Source organism: Callorhinchus milii, unplaced genomic scaffold, assembly GCF_018977255.1.
Source record: "Callorhinchus milii isolate IMCB2004 unplaced genomic scaffold, IMCB_Cmil_1.0 Scaffold8, whole genome shotgun sequence".
In the NCBI taxonomy this organism is placed as follows: Eukaryota; Metazoa; Chordata; class Chondrichthyes; order Chimaeriformes; family Callorhinchidae; genus Callorhinchus; species Callorhinchus milii.
This window is the reverse complement of record NW_024704749.1, coordinates 18157648-18185493: the sequence shown is the minus strand read 5'-3', so window position 1 is coordinate 18185493 and position 27846 is coordinate 18157648. Positions and strand designations below refer to the sequence as shown.

At 50.4% G+C, this 27846-nt stretch overlaps 2 protein-coding genes across 7 annotated transcripts in view; one reads left to right on the top strand and one right to left on the bottom strand.

Annotated features, from left to right (window-relative positions):
• grin1a (glutamate receptor, ionotropic, N-methyl D-aspartate 1a) overlaps nucleotides 1-10755 on the bottom strand; it is a 39351-nt gene extending 28596 nt beyond the window's left edge. For 4 of the 6 annotated variants that reach the window (XM_042337564.1, XM_042337567.1, XM_042337568.1 and 1 more), the window contains exons 1-4: nucleotides 10431-10755; nucleotides 6276-6410; nucleotides 5218-5394; nucleotides 155-217 (exon numbers count right to left, since the gene is read on the bottom strand). In XM_042337564.1, the coding sequence (XP_042193498.1) occupies nucleotides 155-217; nucleotides 5218-5394; nucleotides 6276-6410; nucleotides 10431-10694 (639 nt within the window). In that variant the 5' untranslated portion in view covers nucleotides 10695-10755. The remainder of the gene's footprint in view (nucleotides 1-154; nucleotides 218-5217; nucleotides 5395-6275; nucleotides 6411-10430) is intronic. The other 2 variants (XM_042337566.1, XM_042337569.1) reach the window with 1 other exon arrangement.
• Nucleotides 10756-15035: 4280 nt separating this feature from the next.
• zgc:92275 (Rieske (2Fe-2S) protein) lies at nucleotides 15036-27785 on the top strand (the record flags this gene model as incomplete). The annotated part of the gene is made up of 7 exons (XM_042337408.1): nucleotides 15036-15285; nucleotides 23711-23899; nucleotides 24162-24340; nucleotides 24562-24687; nucleotides 24948-25067; nucleotides 25448-25624; nucleotides 26156-27785. Coding segments are annotated over 7 exons (1203 nt in total), but the record flags the coding sequence as incomplete, so codon positions are not given.
• Between the last annotated feature and the right edge of the window lie 61 nt (nucleotides 27786-27846).

The following is a 27846-nucleotide window of genomic DNA, read 5'->3' as shown; positions in this document are numbered from 1 at the left end:
TATCTGTAGACCATTCTCAAGGGCAAACCAAATTAATCTGTTTTGAAACTAAGCGTGCTACCAGAACAGTCTCATTTGTCATTCTGTGACTGTGCCTCTTCTATTCAGTTAGTTAAGGTTTTGGTGGGCGCGTGCATTCTCCATGCAAATATACCTTTGGTCCTCGCCTGCTGTCATACGAATGTTGATCGGTCTTTTCAAAGTTCCTTTTTTTATTCTGATGGACAATGTACACAGAGAGAATATGTAGACACAGAAGAATATTATAAACAATTGAAAATGACGTGTAGTAAGCAATTCAACCCTCTCCTGCTTCGTCTCCTTCTCCTCCTCAGGGCAATCCGTATCACTGGAGCTTGCAAAACCCACTTCCTCAGTTGTGTAGTGCTGGTCTGATAGCTTTGAACCTAATAGTGCATGCCAAATTGCACACTTGTCAGGATATTGGGGGTCGTGGGGAGAAAAGGGGTAGGTGATGGGTGGGTGGGAAGGGGGTAAAGGTTCAAGGTACAGAGGTGGAGAGAGACAAAGTTACAACTCCTAAGACCAGTGGCTGTGAGGTTATTCACACAGACTCAATGGGCACTGCACCACGTTAAGAGGACTTCCTAATCGTGCTTTGCTTGATGTTTCCCAATTGTATTTTCAGCTATCCGAACAAGAGCACAATACAAGGAGCAGAAAAGATCACCACAGTCCATCTGGGTTGGACTCAGAGTAAAAGAAACACACAAATGAACTCTTCATAAATAATGACTTGTCTCTCATCCCCTATAAGATCTTGAATCCGTTAATAAGATCTCCCCTGAGCTTTCTCTTCTTTAGTGTGAACATTCCCAGTTTCCAATAGCCCCTCCTCACCTCCCTCAACACAAAGCCTCTCAACAACAACAACAACAAGATTCCATTTATAGAGTGCCTTTCACGCCTCTCCCACTAAGCCTCCCAACTCAGGTGACGTAATCCACCCATTAATCTCATTGCCTGTTTCTGTGCCCTCTCTATTGCCAAGATGTTCTTACTGTGTGGCGATCATAACTGTAATCGATGCCCTTGGGTGTGTCTGAACCAGTGTTCCGTATAACTTCAGAATCAGTTCAAGTGGCCTACATTCTGTCCTGCTGTCTTTACTGCTGTTGCCCACTGTGCTGATAATTATAATGATCTCACCATCAAGCTATCTCTCAAATCCCTCTGTGTCCTGTCTTTTGACTCAAACTGTAGCTTAATCTCACTATTTTCCTTCTCCGCTCTTTGCATTCTGCATTCGTTTGCATTGAACAATATTTGCCACTTTTCACCCAACTCCCTAATCTACAAAATGTTTTTGTATTTGCTCAGCTTGTTCCTGATACTTCCAACTCCATCCAGTGCAACACGAATCTCTGAGGCATCCCACCAGTTACCTCTTTCTGTGCAAGGATAGCTCCCTGTCCAACTACAGATTTCTTCAAAGAATTCAACATTTGATGAATCATCATCAACCTGATCTATTTCAGGACCTCCCTTTCTCTATTCCAAGCCTTGCGACTTCCAAACTCCTCGACGATCGTGCATCAAAAAACATTGCCAGAGGTTAAAATCTACAACGCCCACTGAGTTCCTTTGTTCACAATTACTGTTATTTCTTTATGGAACTGCCACACAAATCTATTCCTCACAAAATGTTCCCATTTAAGATCGTGGGTGCAATGCTAGAATGTTCCTGCAAGGGAGCGGCAGCACTATTCGGCGATAGCAAACCACTCAATTGCTCCACCAGCAGGATATTCAGCACACGATAGTTCCTGTGGCAAGGTTGTTGAGGCTTGCTTAAATGGGTTGCAGGTAAGATCCATCACCTAACTGTCTCCTTCACAATAAAAAGACAGGTATGCGCTTTGCTTGAGTCAAAGCTAATTTGATTTGGAAAATATGCTTTGCACTAAATATCTCACTCATTCTAATCTCAGCCCGATTGCATTTGGTGCTTCACATGGAATCAGACATTGCAAGTGTCAGCCTGGCTCAGTTGGTAGCACTCTTGCCTCTGGGTCAGAAGGTTGTGGGTTCAAGCCCCACGTCAGGGCTTGGAGCTCATGGTCTAGGCTGACAACCCCAGTACAGTGCTGGGGGGAACGCTACATTGTTGTGGGGGTGTCATCTTATGGCTGTCCCATCTCCCTGTTCAGGAAGACGCTAAAGAGAGCATTATTTGAAGAGAGAAGGGAGTTTCTCCTGGTGTCCTGGTCAACAATCTTCCAGATAAAAGTGATCAACCACTAGCAACATGGATATTCGTGGGACATTGCTGTGCACATAATTGGCTGATGCGCTCGTCTATAAATATAGTCATTATGCTTTACAGCAATTACCTGTGAAGTGTTTTGATGTTATAGGTGCCATATAAATGCACAAATCATCATTAGAAATAAACCTAGTGTGCGTTTTGGAATCTCGTGCATTGTAAGATCTGCCTCGAGGGACAGAGTAGGAGTGTGGAGGCAGCTGAGGCACCTTACACTTCAGTGTAACAACTGAGCTTCCCCAGGTCAGGATCTCTTCAACCACAGCGGGTGGAAAGAATTCCTTGTGCCGTATTTATCGATCACACGTCAAGACGTTCGGCAGTTTTGTGGGAGCTCACTGTTGAGCAAAGTTCTGCGGTGCCTCCAACAGGCAGCGGAAGCAAATGCAAAAAGAACCTTAAGCCACGGGCACTCTCCCAGCGGCTGGTTCCAAAGTGGGCCCGAGGCCTGGCACTAGGTTGGTGCTGGTTTCTGGTCATTTAGGTCATTTAGGTCCAAAGACATCAAGAGTGAGGAAACCATTCTAAGCATGGGTTTCCGTAGCAACTGCCTCCCAGTTGTCAAGGATAAGCTGCCAGACTGATACTGAGACAGAAAATTACTATCCTCTGGGGATCAGGAAATCTGCCTGAAATGTACCAGGACTTAGAAGTGGTAAGAAATACAAAGCTCGCTGAGAAATCTGGCCGAGTGTGTTATCTCAAAGCATGTTGATTGCATTCTGACACAGCAGGTTCTCTCTTCTACCTCTAGATGGCAGTCTGCACTAACAGTGTGCACACTCACTTGGGCTACATCAACAGCGTCTACACTCATATCTGCAAGCCAATGCCTAAACAGGTAGGGTGGTCCTAGCTGGACAAGCAGCAGAAACACTTGCCGGACAGTTCTCTCAATTGCTAATTGCAAGTCATGGGGGTTTGGCAGGTTAGGTTCCAGCAGTTACCCCAACGCACACTTTCTTACCAACCTGTGCCCAATAGGCTCTGGAATTAGTTAAGCAGGATGAGTCCCTCCAGGGACAGAGCGCGCATTCTATTGAGGTCACAAGGAAATTTCCATGTGTAGGTTGGATGCGTGGAACTCTCGGTCTGGTTTGGATACTCAAGCATGGTGATGGGTTTCTGCATGTGTCAGTGACCAATCAAACCCTCACTGTGCTGTGTTACAGTCGATGCTCACAGTGAGCCCAGTGGGTGTATACAAAGAAGGCGTACATTCAACGTTCCAGAGTGCAGTGCACGATAACGATCTATGTTCCCTGTCCTTGGTGGCATCCTATACTAAAAGAGAGGGCATCTACCAAATCCCGTCTATCAGCCCTGTCTTGTGTGACCTCTTTAACTATCGCTTCCATAGTTATACTTAGCTGAAGGTGACGTGCTTTGATAACTGGTCAGTAGAATGTGCACAGAACAGAATACCGTCCACCACTTGAGACCTACTGCTTTGCTGGATGATTCTTCAGCTCAACAGTCAGTCCTGCTACTGATTGACTGGGTGTCAGCCTGGCTCTGGTGATAGCATGCTCGCCTCTGGATGGGAAGGTTGAAGTTTCATGCCCCCAAGTCGGGACATGAAGTCTGGAATGACCCTCCAGTGAGGTACCAAAGGGGGAGCGCTATATTTTTGGAGGTTCTTGTAAGAACAGAAGAATTTGCTGGGCGAAAGAAGAAGACCAAGGTCCATCTAGTTGGCCTTCCACCATCCTGGTAGTTACATGTCACGTTCCAAGCTATGTAAGAACATAAGATGAGAAAGAAAGATCACTTTGTCTCGAAGATGAGATGTTGAGGTCCCTTTTGCCTGTTCCGATTGACACCAAAGAGCCCCTGGTTAGCTGGGCAGCGATCCTCCATCCCAAAGCTCTCAAAGCAGGTCATTCCTGTGCATAAAGTGGCTGCCTACAGAATGAGGCCAGCTACTTCACAGCGAAGTGCACCTTGAGATGTTAAAGGCGCTGAAAACATACAAGTTCTTTCCTCTTGATTTCCCTCCCTCCTCCAGTTGCTGGGTCTCGCTGATCGCTTTGACTCGTTTCCTTGTAAGTTATTGAGTGTGTTCTATTTTTACCCACGCTCTCATTCTTCCCTCATTCGTCCGTTCATCTCTGTTAGGAATCCTTCCTTACGATCTTCCGCGTCCTTCCCAGGTCTCATTTCAAACCGTCTTTCGACTGAAACAGACTTGCTTGCAGGTCACGCCATTGTGCAGAGGCGGATAGGGTTTTGAATGTCCAAGAAGCCAAGGATGGCACGGAGGGAGGCCATTCGGCCCGTAGAGCTTTTACACTCAGCCATCCTGTGTAGGCAGCAGCCTACCATTCAGGGTTATTTTGAGGCAAGTTTTCCCTCAACAGAAGCACGATGGTCCAGAAAGTACAAAGTGGGAGAGGGGGAACATGAGTTTCCAATGGGTGATATGGACATAGGACATAGGAGGAGGCCATTCAGCCCCTTAAGTCTGTTCCGCCATTCTATCAGATCGTGGCTGATCTAATCTGAAAGATCCGAAGTAGATCTTTCTAACCTCAAGGGTCAGAATGGGACGGTTTATAGCATGGGCCCTTCTGGACTGAGACTGCTCTGCCCGTTGGTAAGCTGCGAAGGTGTGAGCCACGGCTGAGAAGATGCTTTTTTTTAAGTATATAAAGCAAGAGACAAACAAGAAACTTTTAACAAGAAACTGCAGGCTGTTTTGCAGAGCTCCAGTGACCGGCTCTCATCCTGCAGTTGGTTACTCATAGGAGATTTTGACTGAGGATGAAGCAAGTGAAATGATAAAGTACAAGTTTTGTCAGATACCACTCAGGACACCGCAGATGCTTAAAGCATAATGTTAGCCATGTTTACAATGGAGAGAATGTGTTCACGTACATATATCTACATACACAGAACACCCCAGAGCAACATAGAGGCCAGACACTGACCTTTGACTCCCTCTCCTCCAGCAGCGTCTCCAGCTTCTTCTGCGCTGCCCGCCCCTCGTGGTCGTTGCTGACGATCAGGATAATGTGGCCCCATTTGAAGATTCGCATCATTTCGAACCAAACCTGCGCCTGGTGGGAGTACGGTGGGACGGTGCGGAGGAAGGAGAGGTGGATACTCTGCAGGAGAGAGAGAGAGAGAGAGAGAGAGGAGTCATTCATGACTATCTTGTGAATTGTGACTGTATTTCGCCCACAAAATACGCAGTCCCTACACTTTACAGTATATTGTGTGAAGCACTTGGAGATGTCTCAACGACGTGATAAGACGCTATATCAAATGCAAGGCTTATTATTGTGATTATTATTATCTGCCCACAGCATCGAGAGGAAGCTGGAGACTAGTGTAAAATGGTTGTGGAAATCTGGAACTCTCTCCCACAAAAGACTGTGGATGCTGGATCCATTTAAATTTTCAAGACTGAGGCGGATAGATATTTGTTAGGTCAGAGTATCAAGGGATATGGGGCAAAGGCAGGTAATCGGAGTTGAGGTGTAGATCAGCCCATGATCTGATAGAATGGCGGAACAGGCTCGAGGGGCTGTATGGCCTATTCCTGTTCCTATGACTCCCAGTGTCAGATCCTTAGAGGCTCAGGTGTAGATTGGAGAACCATTGGGGACTTGAGACAGTGAGACAATATGGTAAAACAACATCCATCTAATGTCTCAACCCCTTTCTTGAGCCTGGTCTCTATGCGGTTTCTCTCTCTCTCCCTTTCTCTCTCTCCCTCTCTGACTCTCTAACACACTCCTCCCAACGTGAAAGGCGCTATATCAAATGCGAGGATTAGAATTAATATTATTATTATTAACAGTGCTGGAATCTTACATGCTTATTAGTACAGAGAAATTTCCATGTGTAGGTGGCATATTTATGTGGAACTCACAGTCTGCTTTCGATACCCTTAAGCGTGGTAGTGGGTTTCCGCATGTGTGACTTGGAATAAAAACTTACATTGCACACGTGTAAGACGCTCGCTGACAATGTCCTTCCTTACCTTGTCAGAATAGATGGACATCCTTGTTGTCAGACCAATTACAGGGATCCGGTAGAAGCCAGCGGTGTAAGACACAGGCGTCGGAGTCAATTGGTCATTCTGCCCAGGCGGATGACTCACTAATATTGCATAGACCTGGGAAAGACAAGATAGCACGTCAAACAGACACGAAAATGACAGGAGCACGACCGGAAAAAATCATAGTTATTAACCCATGAGACTCACACCTCCTACAATGTAATCCTTTAATGATACCCCAAAGGCACGGACTCCACAATATCAGGCAGATCTTAACCCTGAAGGTTCAGAAGTCAGAATGGCCTGCAGATTTATACCGTATCAAGCACTCCCAAGACCCTACCCGAAGAGTGCAAGTTGTTGTTATTGAGCTAATTCAAAAAGGGTTCCTTCTGGTGGCCTGGCCAATGATCCCTTAGATAAAACTGATCATTTACTTCATGGCAATTTGTGGGGACTTTGCTGCGTGCAAATTGGCTGCGGCATTTGTCTGCAAATACAAACTTGACAGAAGTTCCCTGTGAAGTGCTTTTTGACATTCCAGATGCTACATTAAATGCAATTATTAAAACAGGCAGCTCAATACTGGATTCTTAACAAGATGTTTGTAAGAAGTACTTAAAATAGCCACACCGGTTTCAAACATCTTGTTTTAGATCCTATTGTTAGTTAGTTGCCTGCTGTAAAGATATGCGTGTTTTAACCTTTAATGCTCTGAAATTTAATTAGTTTCTATTTACAGTATATTCTGCAGCTCAGTGGATAGAGCATTCGCTCGCCTCGCAAGCGAGAAACCTGGGTTCGATACCCGGCAGGGCAAAAGCTTGGGCACGTTTCCTCACTCCACACTCCTGATAATAATCCCTCAAGAAAAAAAAAGTGTGGTACACTGCTGTGGCAATTGGCTGCTGCGTTTCGCCCGCAAATGTACAGCCAATTCATTTTGCAGCACATTCTGTGAAGCGCTTTGAGACGTCTCGAAGATGTGAAAAGCGCTATATCAAATGCATTATTTATTATATTATCCCGTGAAGTGCTTTGGGATGTCCTGCCGTCATGAAAAGCGCTACGACAAATGTAAGGATTATTATTATTTATAATAATAATCCTTGCATTTGAAATAGCGCCTTATCACTTGGTGGAGACATCTCAAAGCACGTCACAGGATATACTGTAAAGTGGTTATGATTGCACAATCTCATATTTTGTGGGCGAAACGCAGCAGCCAGTCTGAGCATCGCAATGTCGCACAAATTCATGGTTCTGCAGCACTGTAATATTAACAAGGTGCAGTTCTCAGCCTGTCTCTCTCTGCTGCTCTATATTCAGATTGTGAATGGTTTCTGCACAGCTATGTGAATACAATACACGTCGTACTGCAGAGGCTAAACAAAGCCATCCATCCGCACTGCATCAGTGAGCCCTAACCCAGTTAGACCCAGGTAGTATGGCTCCTGTTTAAGATGTTTTTTAGCACAATGCAGTTAAACACTCCTCAATGGGATTTATTTAAAGAGCCCTTTTCATTTCAAGCAGTTACATCATTCGAGAGACCTGTTAGGTCCATTTACAAAGCCATCTGGGAGTTGTCTAACAAAGGAGGGAGCTGAAAGCTAGACTGGGAGAGGAGAGGAGAAGACAGGGCTTTGACAGCTGCCCGATTGCCTCGCAACAGGCAATGTTACTGCCTCCTCAACCATCTCTCCTGGGGCTGTACCTGCCCACGACAATAAGGGCAACCCCTCCGCACGCCATCTTGCCCAGCAACCAGATCTGCCGTGATGCCAGGCTCGGACATTCTCATAATCCTTACAGCACTGGACAAAGGCAACCAGAAACCAATCGATTCCACACAAGTGTAACATAAATCACGTGATCCAAGGAACCAGAGGATATCTTTGCATCAGTGTTCACAGAGAGAAGCTTGGAGAGTTAGGGGGTGGGGGAGTGCGGATGGGGAGGGTCACCAAATACATGGTCGAAAACATAGACCTTACGATGAGCTTCAAAGCTGTGAAGGGACAGGGTGAGAGGCAATGTGGAGTCCTGTAACTCAGTGGTTAGAGCACTCGCTTTGCAAGTGAGAGACCTGAGTTCAATCCCAGGCAGAGGGCGAAACCTTGGGCAAGTTTCCTTACTCCACACAGAGCCTAATAATAATCCCTCCAAAACCAAAAACAATAATAAATTGGTCATTCTCAATCCATGACTGTTTGTGGGACACTGCTGTGCGCAATTGGCTGCCGCGTTTGCCCACAAATATACAGTCAATTCACTTTACAGTCTATTCTGTGAAGCACTTTCCTTCTCGAGATGTCGAGAAGACATGAAAAGCACTATATCAAATGCAAGGATTATTATTATTTAAAGTGGAGGGACTCTGGAATGGGGTTCCAGAGAAGCAGGGTCAGACTGGCTGAAAGGTCATTCACTGATGGTGGGTGGGTTGAGCGAGAGACGTGAAGCAGTCTGGGTCCCTTGGTGTAAGGAGCGGCCAGGGTGTTAGGGTTATGGGTTGCAGGCGCAGAGGTAGGACGGGACGAGGCCGCTGAGGGATTTAAACGGGAGGATCTTGAATTCGATCCACCAGGGGATGGGGGAGCCAGTGGAGCCGAGCGAGGATGGGGGTGATAGACTCCACACAGCCTGGTGCGGAAGAGGAAGTGAGCTGCAGGGTTCTGGATGCTCAAAAGGATGGAGCTGAAAGCAAAGCGTTCGAACATTCGAGTCTGAGCGTGACGAAGGCGGTGCCGACTAAAACCAGAGCAATAAATAACAGCAGGCCTGCTAAACACGGTCACTACACTCCAACAGAAAATCCTATGGCGTGCTTTGAGTCAGTGAGACAATGTGGTAAGGCGCAACCTCAAATGCAAGGGTTATTAAATACACAGAGCAAATCGAATACACAGCCAACATAAACCTAGGCATCTGCTCAGTCCACCCACCACACAGAGAAACTGCGCCCCAGGGAATGCGCTCCCAGCACACAGTTTTACTCCTTGCATTTGGTAAAGCACCTTTCACGTCAGGAGGACGTCCGTCTCAAAACATTACCCTGTGAAAGTGGAGTGACTGTGTATTTCAGGATGGACACGGAGGCCCATTTTGCGCACAAGCAGCAATTGTCCCACAAACAGCCATGAAGCAAACGCCCAATTTTAGTTGGGGGATTGTTGGCCAAGACACCGGAAGAAACTCCCTTCACTATGCGCTGTTTGAAGAGGAAATAACAGACGCGGCAACAGAGGTAGAAGAGGAGAGAAAAAATATTGGGAAATGACTCCTCTACTTAATCAAAAAAGGACGTGTCAAGAGCTCACATTAAAATTTTACAAAATATCTCACGCAATATCTAGTGCTGTGATGGCTCGGTTTTCCAGTGCCCGTGTGCTATTTAAGCGCTTTGAGACGTCTCGAAGACGTGATAAGGCACTATATCAAATGCAAGGATTATTATTATTATGATTATCACTCAATCGTACTGCCTTTGTGCTGTTTTTGTTCTGTTTTAATATGTCTGCGTGCTGTTCTTGTTCAATTTTATTTGCTATTAATGTTCAGTATTATTGTGGCTGTGTGCTGTTAATGTTCAGTATTATTGTGGCTGTGTGCTATTAATGCTCAGTATTACCGTTGATAAGCTGGTTTTACCCAATTTTAATGTTTTTGGGTGATGTTATTTCTTAGTATTATTGTATCTAGCTGCTATAATTATTCATCTGTTATGCAATAGTGTGCGCTATCGATACTGTTCCTGGGTACGGCTATTACACGACACTGTTGTTTATTATTACTCAGTATTACTGGGTCTGGCTGCTATTATTCAGCATTAATATTAAATAAGTAATAATAACAATTTGTGCGCAATTGGCTGCCGCGTTTCGCCCCCCCCCCTCGCCCCCCAAAAAAATACATACAGTCAATTCACTTTACAGTCTATGTATTCCGTGAAGCTCTTCGAGACGTGTCGACGATGTGATAAGGTGCTAAATCAAATGCAAGGAATATTATTAATATTATTATTATTATTATGATGAATTAGCTGTGCCTGGGGTTCGGTCATTACTCGACATGACTGGTTAGCAGTGGTATTATGATTTAGGCATTATTATTTTAGGGCGGGTTAGGGGGTACCTGGCTACTGATGAGATCTTCACAGACAGACAGAGCCATCTGGATGGCGTTGGGCTTGTGGGTGACAGCAGTGGCGTTCAGCTGGATCTTCCAGGTGCCGTACTTGCGGTTGGCTTGAGCCACGGCTTCCTTGAAGATGCCCTCGGTCTTCTTGGTGCTCAAAACCGCCCCGATGTTGACGATTTTGGGCGAAGCGCCCGCCGGGGCTGGGAGCCGGGACCAGCCGGACAGGAGGAGGACCCACAGCCAAGGGTAGCCCCCCATGATCGCTCGTTGCCCGAACGCAGCTGCCTTTCTTACGCGCTCAAGAAACCCCCCTCCCCCACCACCCACCCCCACCTCGACAGAAAGAGCAAGAGAAAACAAAAGAAAATAAGCTCAGAGATGCCTCGTTGCACCCCCCCCACACCCCCCCTCCCCCCCCCTCCCCAAGGTGAGCTTCAGTCGTGATGCATCCAATGCAATGCAGTGATTACCCCCCACCCACCCACCCCACCACCCACCCCCACTCTCTGACAGTCGCTGCAGTCGATGTGCTATCTGTTGGCTCTGCAAATATGGTCCAGATGTAGACGGAATTAAGCAGCAATCGCTGTTAAAATCGCAGATGACTTTTACCTGATTTATCCCCCCCCTCTCCTCATCCTCCTCCTCCTCCTCCTCCTCCTTCTCCTTCTCGTCCCTTCCCCAATTGCTGATCCTAATTCCCGAGCTGCCGGAATGAATGAATGGATGGATGGAGGATGCTTTCTGCATCCCTGGGATTCTGCAATGCTGCTCTCTCTCTCTCTCTCCTCTTCTCTCTTTCTTTCTCTCTCTCTCTCTCTCTCTCTTTCTCTCCCTCCCTATGCGATTGGTGCAAAAAAAAAAAAGGGCTTAGTTATTATTGGTCCTGAAACGTGCAATTTCTCACTCCATCCCTCGCGTTATTGGTCCCTTCCTCTGAAATCCACCGATTTCGTTTCTTTCTGACTGGTTCAGCATCACTGGGATGGATGGATGATGGCTCTCTCTCGCACGTCAGTCATCCTCAATGCTGCAGTCATGTCGTGTGGTGTTCATTCTGTAATGTAGAATATACACATACACACTAACCCCCCCCCCCCCTCCCCCCCTCCCCTCCATACACCCATCACCATCTTAAACACTGCAATTTCCTTGCACAATTCATGTTGTCCTCATTTCGGTCAGCCCCGATGCATCAGAGATACAGTATATGGAGAGGAATCCCACCCGGGTCTAGATTTACGCTGTTTATCACAGTGCGTCAGAATTTGGCACGTCGTTAAGCGCAGCTTAATGCCCGACAGCTCGTTTCCCGGCAGCTTGTTTCAAGAAACCGCAGGAAAACGCATTTCGGCGCTAAGACGGCATTCGGCAGGTTTGACAAATTCTGGACGCGCCGAAACGTTACGTTAAAATGAAGTAAACTGTAGACTCTCTCCCGAATAATATTTTATTTACCATCGCTGGTCAGGCTTTCAGCCCTCACTTTCTGCAACTCCCTTCAACCCTTCTTTCTCCTCCGTCAAGGTCTGTCTCAAGACCTCCTCTTCGACCACGCTCTCAACCATCTTTATTCACCCCCCCACCCTCCAACTCGGGTGCAAACCCTGGCCTGTTCAGCATCTTGGGACGTCCTCCCGTCATGAAAGGTGCCGGTGGGGGGGGGGGGGGGGGCACATAAATTGGGCAAAATATACAGTTATGGTGAAAGCACTGGTAAACGAGACTGAAAGGATTGCTCTTAAAGGATCCGTCACAGACACCGAATGGTCTTCTTCTGCGCTGTAAATTTCTGTAGCTCTAACGCCACGTACCGTGCCACTGGAAGCGGGTCTGGAAAGTTTCCCTCGCATCGTGCAATGTTCTTACGCACCACGCAATGTCAGGCGGAACTCAGGGGTGTGAACACATGCAGCGTCCTAAGCGTTGTCTCTCGCCTGTCCCAGTCTACTACTCTCTGCAATGAGGTAAACAGGGCGCATCCCTCCAGGGGAAGAATGCACATTCCATTCCAGACCTACAGAAATTCCTCTGTGGTGAGTGGCGTACACGTGTATTACAAATACACAGTCAATTCACCTTACAGTATATTCTGTGAAGCGCTTTGAGACGTCTCAAAGACGTGAAAAGGCGCTGTATCAAGTGCAACCATTATTATTATTATTATTATTATTATTATTATTATTTGGGGCTCTCGGTCTGGTTCGAGTCCTTGTGCATGGTGATGGTTTTTCCCATGTGTCAGACACCCTGCTGGCCAACAAGATATAGCTGTGGCTTTACAATAACGGCACACTCCAAGATACTGGGATGTTATCGATAATAATCCTGCATTTGGTTACGGAGCTTTCCACATCAGAAGGACGTCCCAAAGCGCTTTCACCGGGTTTTACTGCCAAATGGAGCGACTGCGTATTTGTCGGCGAACGGAGCACGTTTAAGCTCTTGAGCTCCTTGCCATTAACCCTTTCCATTCAGCGTGTACGAACTAAATCATATCCCGCAATGAACGTTCCCAGTGACCACACTGACCTGGCTGAATAACGCCCCCCACCCCCCCACCCCCCCACCCCCGACGCTGAAGGCAGCAGTCCATAAAGTTGCAGGTAACGGAATCAATCGGGATATTTAAAAGAGGACGTAGTGGTCGAGGTATTAATAAGAATAATAATCGTGGCATTTGATGTCGTGCCTCATCACGTCGTTGAGACGTGTTCAAAGCTCTTCACGTACTGGAAAGTGAATCGACTGCATATTTTGTGGGCGAAACGCGGCAGCCAATTGCGCTCACAGCAGCGTCCCCGCAAACACTCGTGGATTGAACGACCGCATTTTTTGCCGCTGCTGTTAATCTTGTTCACAAGCGCTTTGCGGGAGTTACCGTGGAGTGACTGTGTGTTTGTAGGCGAGCTGCTGTGTTCCTGCCCGGACTGTGAGCTCAAAGCCCTGAGGTTCTGATGATATAAAGGTGAACAGATTGGCTGCGGTACCGCCTTCAGCTTCTTGTTCAATTCACCCGAATTTACCACATCGGTGCCGTCGCAGTTCTCTCCCGAAGACACCGCTCAAACAATGGTACGATTGCAAGTGCTGTTGATCAGTCTTTCCTTCTCGCTCTGCCCCAGTGCAGGGTATTGCCCCTCATTCCTGCCCGAGTAAGTCCAGGGTATTGCCCCTCATGCCTGGTCCAGTCCAGGCTATTACCCCTCACTCTGCCCCCAGGCTATTGCCCCTCAGTGTGCCCCCGGGGTGTTGCCTCTCAGTGTGCCCCCGGGGTGTTGCCCCTCAGTGTGCCCCCGGGGTGTTGCCTCTCAGTGTGCCCCCGGGGTGTTGCCCCTCACTCTGCCCCCGGGGTGTTGCCCCTCACTCTGCCCCCGGGGTGTTGCCCCTCACTCTGCCCCCAGGCTATTGCCCCTCAGTGTGCCCCCGGGGTGTTACCCCTCAGTGTGCCCCCGGGTGTTGCCCCTCAGTGCCCCCGGGGTGTTGCCCCTCACTGCCCCCGGGGTGTTGCCCCTCACTCTGCCCCCGGGTGTTGCCCCTCACTCTGCCCCGGTGTTGCCCCTCACTCTGCCCCCGGGGTGTTGCCCCTCACTCTGCCCCCGGGGTGTTACCCCTCAGTGTGCCCCCGGGGTGTTGCCCCTCACTCTGCCCCCGGGGTGTTACCCCTCAGTGTGCCCCCGGGGTGTTGCCCCTCACTCTGCCCCGGGGTGTTGCCCCTCACTCTGCCCCCGGGGTGTTGCCCCTCACTCTGCCCCCAGGCTATTGCCCCTCAGTGTGCCCCCGGGGTGTTACCCCTCAGTGTGCCCCCGGGGTGTTGCCCCTCAGTGTGCCCCCGGGGTGTTGCCCCTCACTGCCCCCGGGGTGTTGCCCCTCACTCTGCCCCCGGGGTGTTGCCCCTCACTCTGCCCCCGGGGTGTTGCCCCTCACTCTGCCCCCGGGGTGTTGCCCCTCACTCTGCCCCCGGGGTGTTGCCCCTCAGTGTGCCCCCGGGGTGTTGCCCCTCACTCTGCCCCCGGGGTGTTGCCCCTCAGTGTGCCCCCGGGGTGTTGCCCCTCACTCTGCCCCCGGGGTGTTGCCCCTCACTCTGCCCCCGGGGTGTTGCCCCTCAGTGTGCCCCCGGGGTGTTGCCCCTCACTCTGCCCCCGGGGTGTTGCCTCTCACTCTGTCGCTGGTGTCGGGGGCGGCGCCAGGATTCAGGAGCAGCAAAAACAGCCGCTCCTCCGCAGAGAGACAGAGTGTGAAAGGAGAGAGGGAGTGTGAGGGGAGAGAGAGAGGGGGTGTGAGGGGAGAGAGGGAGTGTGAGGGGAGAGAGGGGGTGTGAGGGGAGAGAGGGAGTGTGAGGGGAGAGAGAGAGGGAGTGTGAGGGGAGAGAGAGAGGGAGTGTGAGAGGAGTGTGAGAGGAAGAGGAGCTGTGTAGAGAGAGAGTGAGTGTCGGGGGGTCGGGGCGATGTGCTGGGAGTGGCCGCTGGGTCTGTGGGGGGGGCTGTGGGGGTCGGGGTGGGGGGGGCCCTGGGGGGGTGGGGGGGTCTGTGGGGGTGGGGGTGGGGTGGGGGGGGCCCTGGGGGGGGCTGGGGGTGGGGGGGCCTGGGGTGGGGGGCGCTGGCGCTGGGGGTGGGGGCCGCCCTCTGGGCTCTGTACGGGCTGTGCGCGGCGCCGCTGGAGCTGCTGAGGTCCCCACACGCTGTGGGCTATGCCCCGGACCCGGGCTCCAGCCCCCGTCGGGCGGCGAACGAGGTGCGGCGGCGGCGACAGGTCGGGGAGTTGCCGCCCGTGTACCCCAACGGCTGGTACCGCGTCCTGGACTCGCACCTACTCCGCCCCACACAGGTCAGGGGGGTCAGTCTGCTCGGTAAGTGGGGGTCAGGGGGGTCGGGGGGGGGGGGTGAGGGGGGGCTGTGTGTGTCAGGGGGGGCTGTGTGTAAGGGGGGGGTGTGTAAGGGGGGGGCTGTGTGTAAGGGGGGGGGCTGTGTGTGTCAGGGGGGGCTGTGTGGGTCAGGGGGGGCTGTGTGTGTCAGGGGGGGCTGTGTGTCAGGGGGGGCTGTGTGTGTCAGGGGGGGCTGTGTGGGTCAGGGGGGCTGTGTGTGTCAGGGGGGGCTGTGTGTGTCAGGGGGGCTGTGTGGGTCAGGGGGGGCTGTGTGTGTCAGGGGGGCTGTGTGTCGGGGGGCTATGTGTCAGGGGGGCTGTGTGTCGGGGGGGAAGGGTGTGTGTGAGCGGGGGGGGGGGGGGGGGGAGGGGGGGTGTGAGCGGGGTGGGGAGGGGATGTGTGAGCGGGGGGGGGGGCGACGTCTTTTCAAATAGCACCATAGGATCCTTAACGTCCATCAGACCAGACATCGGAGGGAGTGGGTGGGGTGGGAGTGGGTGGGGTGGGGTGGGGTGGAGGCGTCGGGTCCAAACCGAACCCTCAACGCCAATGTCGTGTCCTCCCGACGGGACGGGTACGATTTGCTGTTGGGTTGGTACGTGGGCTTTAGACCGGATCAAATCCAAGTTCCCCCCCCACACATACCCACCCCCCACCCACCACCACCCACCACCACCCCCCAGAGAGCGCGTACGGCCCCATCAGACGAGCGGTTACATCCACCGCCTGTACCGGGGACGCAAATTCCTGAGATGAGGTGGGGACGCGGATAACAAGATAGTTCGTACATCTTTTTGCCACGAGACGGTTGCTGCCGTGACTGGAATTTTCGGGTTTGCCCATCAGAGGAGAGAAAGGCCCAGGAATGCGGTCGAACCGGTCGGATACTGATCCGTCACCGTGTCGCCTGCGGTGACTCAGGCCTTTGGGAAACTCACCGAGGGTCCCATCCAACGGTCGCTGCTGGTTTACAATCAGCCGCACGACAAAACGGGAGGCTCGAAGGCGCTGGGTCGGGGCTTAGGTGTCGGTCAGCCCGGCTCCCGGCGGGAGCTCGCGCTCCTCCTGCCTCCGGGTCGGAAGATTTGTGGGCTCCAGACCACACACCGGGATGTCGAGCTCACAGTCTTAAGTTGACGCGGTGTAAGGTTGAGGGAACATTGGCACATTTCGACGTTTACAGACAGACGTATCCAGTGCTTATAAATAATAATAATAATAATAATAATCCTCGCATTTGATATAGCGCTTTTCACGTCTTCCCGACATCCCGAAGCGCTTCACAGAACACACTGTAAAGTGAATTGACTGTATATTTGTGGGCGAACGCGGCAGCCAATTGCGCACAGCAATGTCCCACAAACAGTCGTGGCTTGAAAATGACCAATTTATTATTGTTTTTGGTTTTGGAGGGATTGTTATTAGGCTCTGTGTGGAGTAAGGAAACTTGCCCAAGGTTTCGCCCTCTGCCTGGAATTGAACTCAGGTCTCTCACTTGCAAAGCGAGTGCTCTAACCCCTGAGCTACAGGACTCTATGAGTCAAGGATATTGAGCTTAAAGGGGTTGAAAACGTAATGTAATCCCGAAGCCGCCTGAGACCGAGCCATGTTGGACACTCTGCGTTGCAGGGAGAGAGAGAGAGAGAGAGAGGGAGAGAGAGTGATAGGTTACTGTATGTCAGAGACCACCCACTTGAGCAAAGAAAATACTACAGTGGGAAAGCTTCATGACCTCTGTCCGAAGATGCATCCTTTAACGTTGACTTCACTGTAGTAATAATAATAATAATAATTATCCTCGCATTTGATTTAGCGCCTTATCACGTCTTCGCAACGTCTCAAAACTACAAAGGCCCCAAACACTGTGTGTATTTTCATATGCCCTAACGTGGTGATTAATTGCACAGCTGATGCGCTTTATAATTACCTTTCGTAGCTGCAGCTCATGTGGTCTGTGTAAAAGTTGGCAGCGTCGTGTTTGTTTGCCGTGGGGGTGGGGGTGGATGGGGTGCATGCACGCGCATGCTTGGGGTCTGTTTCTGCGTGTATGTAGGTGACACCCGACTCTGTCCCTCTGCCTCTGAACCTCATGAGTTACCAGCTGGAAGCTGATGGCAGCACATGAATCTGAGGGCAGTGTTTACAGGAGGGTGTTTATAAGGAGCCGCCTGAGTCCCAAGGCGAGTTTATATTGCTCTTGATATTGCGTCACGGAGTAGGTTGTGGGGCGGGCTGGCTCACTGTATCCCATGTGTCAGGGTTAGGCCAACGTGGGAGCTTTCAGTGAGGATTCATGATGGACAGTCCTGAGGGAGTGGGCACAGAGCTAACCGGGGTAGGTCACAGTGTGGGCTTGGCCTTGGCTGGTGCAGACGAGCAGTGGGTGGCACATGAATACGGTTTCCCGAAACCCCATCGAAATGAAGATGCGGAGAGTTGGAGGCACGGGTGGCAGTGGGGGAGATGAGGTACAGGGTCGTTTAATCTGCGAGGATTTTAAGAGCTCCCGAAGGATCAGTTAATGATATAAAAGCAGAAGTGGCTGGGAACACGCAGCAGGTTGGGCAGTCTCTATGGAGAGAGGAAAAGGAGTTAATGTTGCAGGTCCCTGACCTTTCCAGACCAGAACAGTTAATGAATGGTATTTGGTTAAACGTTGTGAATAGAATGAACGCAGGGCCGAATGCGCTTTGCCTGTACTGGTAGTAAAAGAATAGGAAATGGAGCTTCACGAGGATAGTGTTTTCAGGGTTACCTGATGAGATTATTTATATGCATGAGGTACAGCGGAGCAAATATTCTCCCTAACACTTTTGCTTTCAATTATCAAACGGATGAAACTGCGGGAGTGCATTCTCTGCCTGTGTGATGAGAGAAGTCCTAATCGCACTCTCTCTCTCTCCCACGACGTCCCACAAACAGCCATGGAGTGAGTGACCAATTTATTTGGCGCGGTGGGGGGTGAGGATTTGTTTGCTAGGACACCTTCTCTCTTCGAATGATGATGACTATTGTTATTCAAGGCGAGCAGCCCATTTTTTTTTAGATCTATGCCTCTCTCCAAACTCTGGATTGTCCCTTCATGCTGTCCCGTCGATAAAACATCTCCTCACTTCAGATGACTAGATCTGTACCCTAGTGCGGTGCCCTGTGACCCAACACTTAAGGTATAGATTAGCTCTACTCACAATAAACTGGCCACCACTATATTTTTTTAAAAAACCTTGATTCAAAAGCAATTCTCCGCTCCAGTTTTGGTACCTGCAGCAGATCCTATTGAAAGGATTGAATGTAGGGCAGTCTCAGCCTCCCGTGTAACAAGAGAGGCTCCCGAGCGAGTTCCACGACCGTTTATTCGGTTGTGCAAGGTTTGTCCATGGGCTTGGCTGGGCCCGGTGATTAAACATTAAAAATGCCCCATCATGTGACGACTGAAATCGCCAAGGCAAATATACAGTGTAAAGTTCAGGATAGGTAGAGGAGAGAGACTATGTCTGTGTGTGTGGGGTGGGGGGGAGGTGGGGGTTGTGTATGCTTTCACTCTGAGCTGGAATCTTTGACAAAGCAACAATAGTAATTTCTAAGCCTTGCATTTGATCTCGTGAACCAATGTGGTCTGTGGTGGGGGAAGGAGATTTCTGGGTGGGTTGGGGTGTTGGGAGTAAGAATGCGGGGTGGGGCGGGAGTAGGGAGTGGTGGGGTAAACGAGTGTGCTCTTTGGATGCCGCGTATCTCTGGAGGGCCAGGGAGGGATTGAGAATCATTGTTTCTCGCTGTAACACATGCAACACAGTTTCCAGGAATGTGAGCTGGTTTGCAGGACGCTGTAACCAAGGTGGAGTCCTCCCATTCAGTCGCAGGTCTGATTCAAATGAGGACATTTCCCGTGGTGGGGGGCGGGGGGGGGGGGGGCGTGTTAAATCGAGGTCCCCGTCTGGTCTGTCTGTTCAGGTGGATGTCACAAAGACCCCACCCCACTGTTCGAAAAGAGGAGGGAGTTTCTCCTGGTGTCCCCTAAATTAAAGATACATAAATCATGACTGTTGATGAGTAAAATGGGCTGCCACGTTCGCCTGCAAATACAGTCACGAGCTGCACCTTCAGTGTGTCAGCCTGGCTCAGTCGGTAGCGCTTCCCCTTCGTACTCAGAAGGTTGTGGGTTCAAGTCCCATTATTGGGGCTTGGAATCACATCGGCTAAGGTGACGCTCCAATGCAGTGCTGGGGGGGTGTGCATTGTCGGAGGTGCCGCCTTCAGATGAGATACCGACCAGAGGACATGTCTGCCAGTCCAGTTGTTTGTCAAAAGATCCCATGGCTCTGTTCAAAAAGAGCGCACTATCCCAGTATGCAGGCCAACAGTCCCCCAATAATGTTGGTCACTCAATCCATGGCTGTTTGTGGGACGCTGCTGTGCTGAATTGGCTGCCGCCTTTCACCCACAAAATGTGCAGTCAATTCAGTTAACAGAGTATTCTGTAAAGCCCTTTGAGATGTCTCAACGACGTGTTAAGGCGCTATATCAAATGCAAGGATTATTATTATATTTTTAACTTGGTTTGTGCAGAATCAGTGAGGATTGCAATGGATGACAGGTGATGTGGTCTACGAGGCTGGGTCCCTGGGGTGGGACCTGTCCTGCCCTGTGTTGTAGCTGACCTGGGAATGCTTAACAATAGTTGTTCACAGTAGAACAATTCAGTGCAACTGTAAAGGCAGTGTTTGATTTCCAGCAATGGCCTCTCTGACCTTCAACACTAAGCAACGAGAAGTATCAATTATAAAACATAATAATGGATTTATTCCTTTGAGCGTCCAAGTAAAACATTTCCCACAGTGATAAACACTGCCTTAGATACCCAGCGAGTTGGCAGGGCTACAAAGAGCAGGTTCAGGACTTGTTGGACCAGTTGCCAAAGCATCTCCGTGGTTGTTTCAGTTGACGCTGTGTTTCTGTTCAGTACATGATGGCCGATGTGTGTTCAGTGCTCGCCGCTGATTCTCCTGTATACAGCGACCCACCCGTAGCGGGCAAACAGCTCAGTTTCCAAGTGCTTTACGGGGAGTTGCTCTAAACTGCAATGATTGTGTAGTTGTATGTGAATACATCAGCCAATTTGCACACAGGAACATCCCACAACGGCCACGCGTGAAGTGAGTGACTCGGCGCATGGCTGTTAGTGGGGCTTTGGTCAGGACACCAGGAGAAACTCCCTTAAGTTGTATCTCCACGTTAAACTGTGGTCCTGACCACCTGTTCAGATGGACATTAAAGATCTCCTGTGGAGTCCTGTAGCTCAGTGGTTAGAGCACTCGCTTTGCAAGTGAGAGACCTGAGTTCAATTCCAGGCAGAGGGCGAAACCTTGGGCAAGTTTCCTTACTCCACACAGAGCCTAATAATAATCCCTCCAAAACCACAAACAATAATAAAAAAAATTGGTCATTTTCAATCCACGACTGTCTGTGGGACATTGCTGTGCGCAATTGGCTGCCGCGTTCGCCCACAAATATACAGTCAATTCACTTTACAGTATATTCTGTGAAGCGCTTCGGGACGTCCTCCCGACGTGAAAAGCGCTATGTCAAATGCGAGGATTATTATTATTATCTCAAGGCGAACTGAACTTGCAGGTGTCCTGGCCAACAGCCCAGTCCCCCCAATAAAATGTGTCATTCACTTCGTGGCTGTTTGTGCAGTGTGAATGATTATAATAGTACAGTAAACCTCATATAAGTGGTATCAGTGGGGACCATAAATTTAATACGACTTTATGACAAACTTGCATACATTATAAGCCTTTGAACAAGAGGGACTTGGGCAGTTTAAGCAGCAACTGCCTGCCCCTCTGCAAACCAATCAAGGTAGATTCCAGGCGCTGGAAATACTAACATGAGGTCATGGACTTCACGTAACTCCTTCCAGCAGCTGTCAGCCTATGCCCTAGAGTTTCCTTATCGGCTTTCTGGCATTTACATCTGAATGCAAATTTGTATTTGGTGTAAATGCACGTTGTGCAGCACCTTATTGTATCATGAAAAGATCTCAAGGTCCCTATGCTTTGACTTTGCAGCGTAATGGCTGCATTTTTGTGGGTGAACAGTGACCACCACCCTTCAAAATGCTGGCGCAGGTTTGGAAACAAGTGAGAGGGTCGTGAAATCGACCCAGTTGGTAAGCCCTCTCATCTCCGCATCAAATAAATGGGTCATTCACCTCGTGGCTGTTTGTGAGACGGTAATGTGCTCAGATTGGCTGCTGTGCTTGCCTACAAATTGCACAGTCACTGTAGTGATCACTTGGAGACGTTTCGATGGTGTAGGAGCTACATCAAGTGCGACAATTATTTTTCCGGGCGTAAAGGGTTACAGTCAATAGGGGGAAAATGTCCCAGTCCTACTGGGAGCTTCTGGTGTAGTGCCGGAGCTCCCTCAGGAGGAGGTTCGGTGAATTGCTTTGCTTTTGCCCTATAGCTTCAGTCACATACAATGTATAAAATCTTACAGCACAGAAGGAGGCCATTCGGCCCATCGTGTCTGTGCTGCTTCTTTGAAAGAGCTATTCAACTAGTCCCACTCCCCCGCTCTTACCCCATAGCCCCGCCGCTTTGCTTCTCTCTTGAGCCTTGTCGTGCTGACGTCTCAAAAGCCCTTCACGGCAATCCCTGCCAAGTCCAGTGGCCTTTTTTTNCGAAGGGCAAACGTTGCAATCAGTCTTCCCACAGCGAGCGAGCGAGCAAGCGAGCAGTGGCACTTGCGTGAGTGAGGTGAATGACTTCTGCAAGGACGATCACCAGGACACGTCCTCTCAACCTTGGGTTTTCAGGTCGGCTGTTGTGACTGTCCACATTCAGGAGGTCACTGTGGAGAGCAACAGGGTTCCTCTTGCCAACAACCCGCTCTCTATCTCTCTCGCGCTCTCCAGCTTGCTGTGTAGAAAATTATGTTCAATGTCAAGGCGAGTTCAGGTGGACATTAATATCTTGTGGACTAATGGAATATCGTTAATATCTTGTGGACTAATATTTCCTTCTCCCCAATCCCCCACTAACCCCCACCCCACCTTTGTCCTGGTTGACAATCCACCCACACCCAGTTAAAATGGGTCACTTGCTTCAAGGCTGGGTGCAAATTGTCTGTCACGTTCATCTAGAAATGCACAGTCATTACACTTCGCAGTAAAATCCCGTGAGATGTCTTGACAAAGTGATTAGGAGCTGTATCAAATGCAAGGTTTATTGTTCCCTGCAGCCCTGGTGGTGTTCTGCACGAGAGGTTTGGATTTGGATGCAGAAGGACTTTCGGCGCATATTAATCCAAACCGGGTCATGAATGAGTCCCAGCTTCGAGGGCCCCAATCTTTAAATGCCCTCTGGGTAAACAAATACTTCCTGGTGTTTGTCCAAAAATTGCCTTTTGCAACCCTGAACCTGTGCCCTCTTGTTCTGCTGCCTCAGCTTATAATAATAATAATAATCATCATCCTTGCAATTGCTATAGCGCCTTATCACTTTGTTGAGCGCTTTTAGGTTTCTCTGAATGTATTCCGCTGGGTTTGCCTGAGTTTCTGCAGCAAACCCGATAGCAAAGAGAACGCAGAATTAAGAGTTGCAGGTTCTGGCGAAGTGTCACATCGAAGCGATCAAGCCTGCCTTTCTCCTTTGGATCCTGTTTGACCTGTTCTTGCAGTCCCGGCACATTGCTGAATCACTCGAACAAGTGATTCCGCGGTCACTGAACTTCACTCCCTCCCTCCTTATTCTGTGAGAATCGTTTCTGTAATCTACAGTTTCTGAAGTGTAGGCTCCAAACCCAACCCTAAGCAGAGTTGAGTTGGATGCAGAAGGTTGTGGGTTCAAGGCCTATGTCAGGGAAATTGAGCTGGAGGTTGCCGTTAACCTGAGGTCCATTTGCCACAATCCGCCCAGATAACATTGGTCATTCACCTCATGGCTGTTTGTGGGACATTGCGGTTTGTAAATTGGCTGCTGAGTTCGCTTACAAATACCCAGTCACTGCACTTCATAGTAAATCCTGTGAAGCGCTTTAAGTTGTCTTCACGCTGTGATAAGCCGCTTCTCGGCACATTCTCAAATACAACAGCTTGCATTTATTTAGCGCCCTTCACCTGGGCTCGCGTGTCTGAGCGCTGATTATTTTGCGTCAGCGTATTTCTAGTGCGTGTTGTGTATTGTGCACTGTGTAGTGCATGTAATGTGTATGTGCGTTGTGTGCAGTGTTTGTGGATTGGGGGGGGTGGGGGGGGGGGGGAGTTTTGGTGTCGTGTGCGTATTGTGCAGGGTGTATGTGTGTGTGTGTGTGTGGTGCATGCGTGTGTGTATATGCTGCAGGGTGTGTGCGTGTGGTGTGTGCGTGTGTGTGTGGACACTGACAGGCTGCTGTCCTCTCCCAGGTGAGCAGGTGTGTGTGTACCGGGCACAGGATGGTCGCGCCCACGTGGTGGACGCCTATTGCCCGCACCTGGGCGCTAACCTGGCGGTGGGCGGGCGAGTGGCCGGAGACTGTATCGAATGTCCTTTTCACGGTTGGCAGTTCCGGGGCGAGGATGGAAAATGCACCAAGATTCCGTACGCGGAGAAAGGTGAGTAAAGTGGGGGGGGGCGAGAGCCAGCTGTGCAGCAACAGCAGCCTCAGGGAGAGGGGCCGGGTTATGGGGAGATGGGAGCCTGTGGGGGGCACTGGATTGGGGGGTGGGGGTGAGGTCAGAGCAGCTGGAGCAGAGCACGGGAGGGCAAAGGGAGGCTACAGTTGAGGGGGGGAGCTAATGGGCAGCTGGGGTGGGGAGAAGCGGGAGTGGCGGGGCTCTGCGGCTGTAGCTGAGGCCGTTGATCCCCTCTCACCAGTGCCGGATTTCGCTCGTATTAAGACATGGCCGACGTGTGAGCTGAACGGGATGGTGTTCGTGTGGTATCACTGCGACGGCATCAATCCCACCTGGAGCATCGACGGGCAGGAGGAGATCCAGAGCGGCCAGTGGGTGTATCGCGGGCGGACAGAGCATTACGTCAACTCTCACATCCAGGTAACCCCCTCCTCTCCCCTCCTCTTCAATCCCCACAGAACCCAAGGGCTGGTCCTGTAGCTGCAAGAGCATCGGGAAGGGAAGCCTGTCGGTCAGTCTTTGTCTATGTGCGTGCGTTGCGAGTGGCTCCTGTGTGTGCCTGGGCAGGTGGGGGGGGGGGCGCGGGGAGAGAGATGGACATTGTGCCGGGGAGAAGCTGATCCCTTTCCTTCCTGTGTTAGGAGATTCCAGAGAACGCGTCCGACTTTGCTCACCTTGCTCACCTGCACAAGCCCAGCTTCCTGAGTGGTGCCGACCTGCGCTACAGTAACTCCAAACTGTGGTCCTTCACCACACACGACTGGAAGGTAGGGAGGGGGGTTGGGGTGGGGGTGGTGGGGGGGGGGTCAGAGAGAGCATGGAGAGAAAGGGCAGCGCTGGTGGGGTGGGATGGATGGTGATGGGAGTGGGAGTGTGGCCGAGGTCTGGGATGAGGGAAACTTAGAATTAAATAATAATAATCCTTGCGTTTGACACAGCGTCTTGTCAAGTCTTCGAGACGTCTCAAAGCACTTCACAGAATAAACCGTAAAGCGAAGTGACTGTGTAACTTCCATGTTGTCGGCAGGTGGATTGGGAAGTGGAGCCGGAACCCAACAAGCACTGCGCCCGCATGCTGATCAACCACACCCTCTGCGTCTTTGGCCACCATTTCCCCCTCCTGGACATGAATGTGGTCGCCAGGCAGGTGGGTACCGACTGACTGACTGACTGACTGACTGACTGACCGGCCAGTGAGAACTACCCACCCACGTATTCCTTTTACGGCCCTCCACCATGTTACCCCCATCCCACCCCACCTCTGTGTTCTTCAAAACCCCCCCACCAGCCATTCCACACCTGCCTGCTTTGCGTCCTCCACACCCTTCCCGTCTTGAAGGAAAAAACTTACTCTTTGACCCTCCCAAATCCAATCCCTCCCCACACCTCTCTCGGCCTGCCCCCTCCATCCTCTCGGCCTCCCCACCACCCATCCTCTCGTCCTCCTCCCATCCCTCAGTCTCCCCCACCCCTCTCTCAGCCTCTCCTATCCCCGGCCTCCACCCGTCTGTGTTTGTGTTGTTCAAGGTGGGCCCCGGAATTGTGCACCTGTTTATCAGCCACTCGGTGCTGGGCTCGGGGGTGATCCTACACTGTGTGACCCCCGTGGAGCCGCTGCTGCAGCGAGTGGCTCACAGCATCTACTTTCAGGCCAGAGTCCCCGCCATCATCCCCAAATTCATCCTGAGAGCGGAATGTGTCCAGGTAACCACACAGCCAGACTCTGACTACAGGTGGGGGGGTTGTGTGTGTGTGTGTCTGCGTTGGGGGGAGCTGTGTGTGTGTGTCTGCGTTGGGTGGAGCTGTGTGTGTGTGTGTCTGCGTTGGGGGGAGCTGTGTGTGTCTGCGTTGGGGGGAGCTGTGTGTGTGTGTGTGTGTCTGCGTTGGGGGGAGCTGTGTGTGTGTGTATGTCTGCGTTGGGAGGAGCTGTGTGTGCGCGCATTGTGGGGAGCTGTGTGTGTGTGTGTGTGTATGTCTGCATTGGGGGGAGCTGTGTATGTGTGTGTCTGCGTTGGGGGGAGCTGTGTGTGTGTGTCTGAGTTGGGGGGAAGCTGTGTGTGTGTGTGTCTGCGTTGGGGGGAGCTGTGTGTGTGTGTCTGCGTTGGGGGGAGCTGTGTGTCTGTCTGCGTGTATCTGCGTTGGGGAGGCTGTGTTGGGAGGGTATTCTGTCGTGAGTGTTAGGGAAAGGGGAGTGGGGTCGCCTTGTCTTGGTGACTGACGCTCTCTCTCTCTCAGTTTGAGCGGGACGTGATGATCTGGAACAACAAGAAGTACATCTCGAAGCCGCTGCTGTTGAAGGAGGATGCAGCCATCGCTCGCCATCGTCGCTGGTTCGCTCAGTTCTACAGTGAGAATAGCCCGCGCTTCACCTTCCGACAAGAGGGTCTGGACTGGTGACGGGAGCCCAGCCCAAGGGATCGCACTGACTGATTGACGTTCCCAAGTCACCCCCAGGCCGGAGAGGGGGTTAGGAGAAACCCGGGATCTGGCCAAACCTTATGTGTCATTCCCTCCAGATACCTGGAGACTGCTTCCCAATGCTTCCAGGTTGGAGCTTCTTGTAGGTGACAAAGAAGTGTTTTGTGGGTATGCCGTGTGTGTGTGTGTGTGTGTGTGTGTGCGTGTGTGTGTTTAGGCCGTTTTACTGATCAATCATGTATGAGGCGAGACGTGATGAAATGGGACATTAAGTACATTAAGTCCTGTAGGTTCCTGCCTCTGGGGCTCCCGGGCTTTGCGTTTGCAGGTCCCTGGAGAGTGATGAGCCCCGAAACACCCTGTTCCTAGTATAAATCTGTGCCAGATAATCCTGAGCATCTTCGGGTTATCTGATTGTTAAATCATTGCGGTATCTACTCAGGTTACTGAGGCTTTTTATATACAGAACGTATTTTTACACTTAACTCCCATTTTATTATCCAGAAAATTACGTGTTGCTCCGAATCAAATGTTTACAACAAAATTATGTTATCGGTAGGTCGTGCCTTGTGTTCAGTGTGATTGCTGCTGTTGCTATTGTTCTGAGCAGAACAGTGCTGCTTCTGACTGGATAATCCTGCCCTTTCCTGCTCTGAGGAATCTGGCGTTTGTCCCACTGGCTCCTGATACCCACACGCTGTCACTGTGAAGCTGTTTATTGTGTAGAGTCTTTGTGAATATTGTACTAATTGTATGAAGCTGAAATCTTTACGCTAACCCACAGGGGGAATCTATAGCTATCTCGGAACTCTGCATACCCCCCCCACCCCCGTGTATGTTGTAATCCCCCTTGGTTTACTGCTTGCCTACAGAATACACAGGCACTACACTTTCCGATATATCCTGTGAAGCGCTTTCAGACAATCTCTTGACATGAAAGACCCTGTATCAGATGTCAGGATTATTGATGAAGGATTGTCCGGCAAGACTCTTACTCAGGGGCACGCATAGTGTGCAATATGGGTTTATAGTTAGACTTTAGGGTGATATTGAAGGATGTACATGTAGTGTGTGTACTGTGAAGGTCGTTGGTTATGTTTAGCTTTGGTGAGATGCTGATTGCTATCATACAATCACCTGAATTGTCACATAATTGTGGAGCCTTTGTAAACGTGTGATTTTAAAAAATGGTTAGCGCCAGTGAGATATGGTAAAGAGTTACGCTTCCTGGAATGAATGGGATTATTGTACAAACACTATGTGAAATGTAGAGGCAGTGACGAAAGTGGTGATGGGATTCAGGGAATGTTCTGAAGCCAATGCCTTACATATAGTGTCTCGTAAGTAATTGAATCCCGAGCCTGTGTGGTATAATATGTGATGGGCTTTCCAGCTCTTTTTTATACAGTATTTTCTTCCAATTTATTTTTTAAATGATTTATTGTACATATCAGATTTTTAAAACATTTTTAGAGATCTAAATAAAATAATTTAACTTTCCTCCCGTC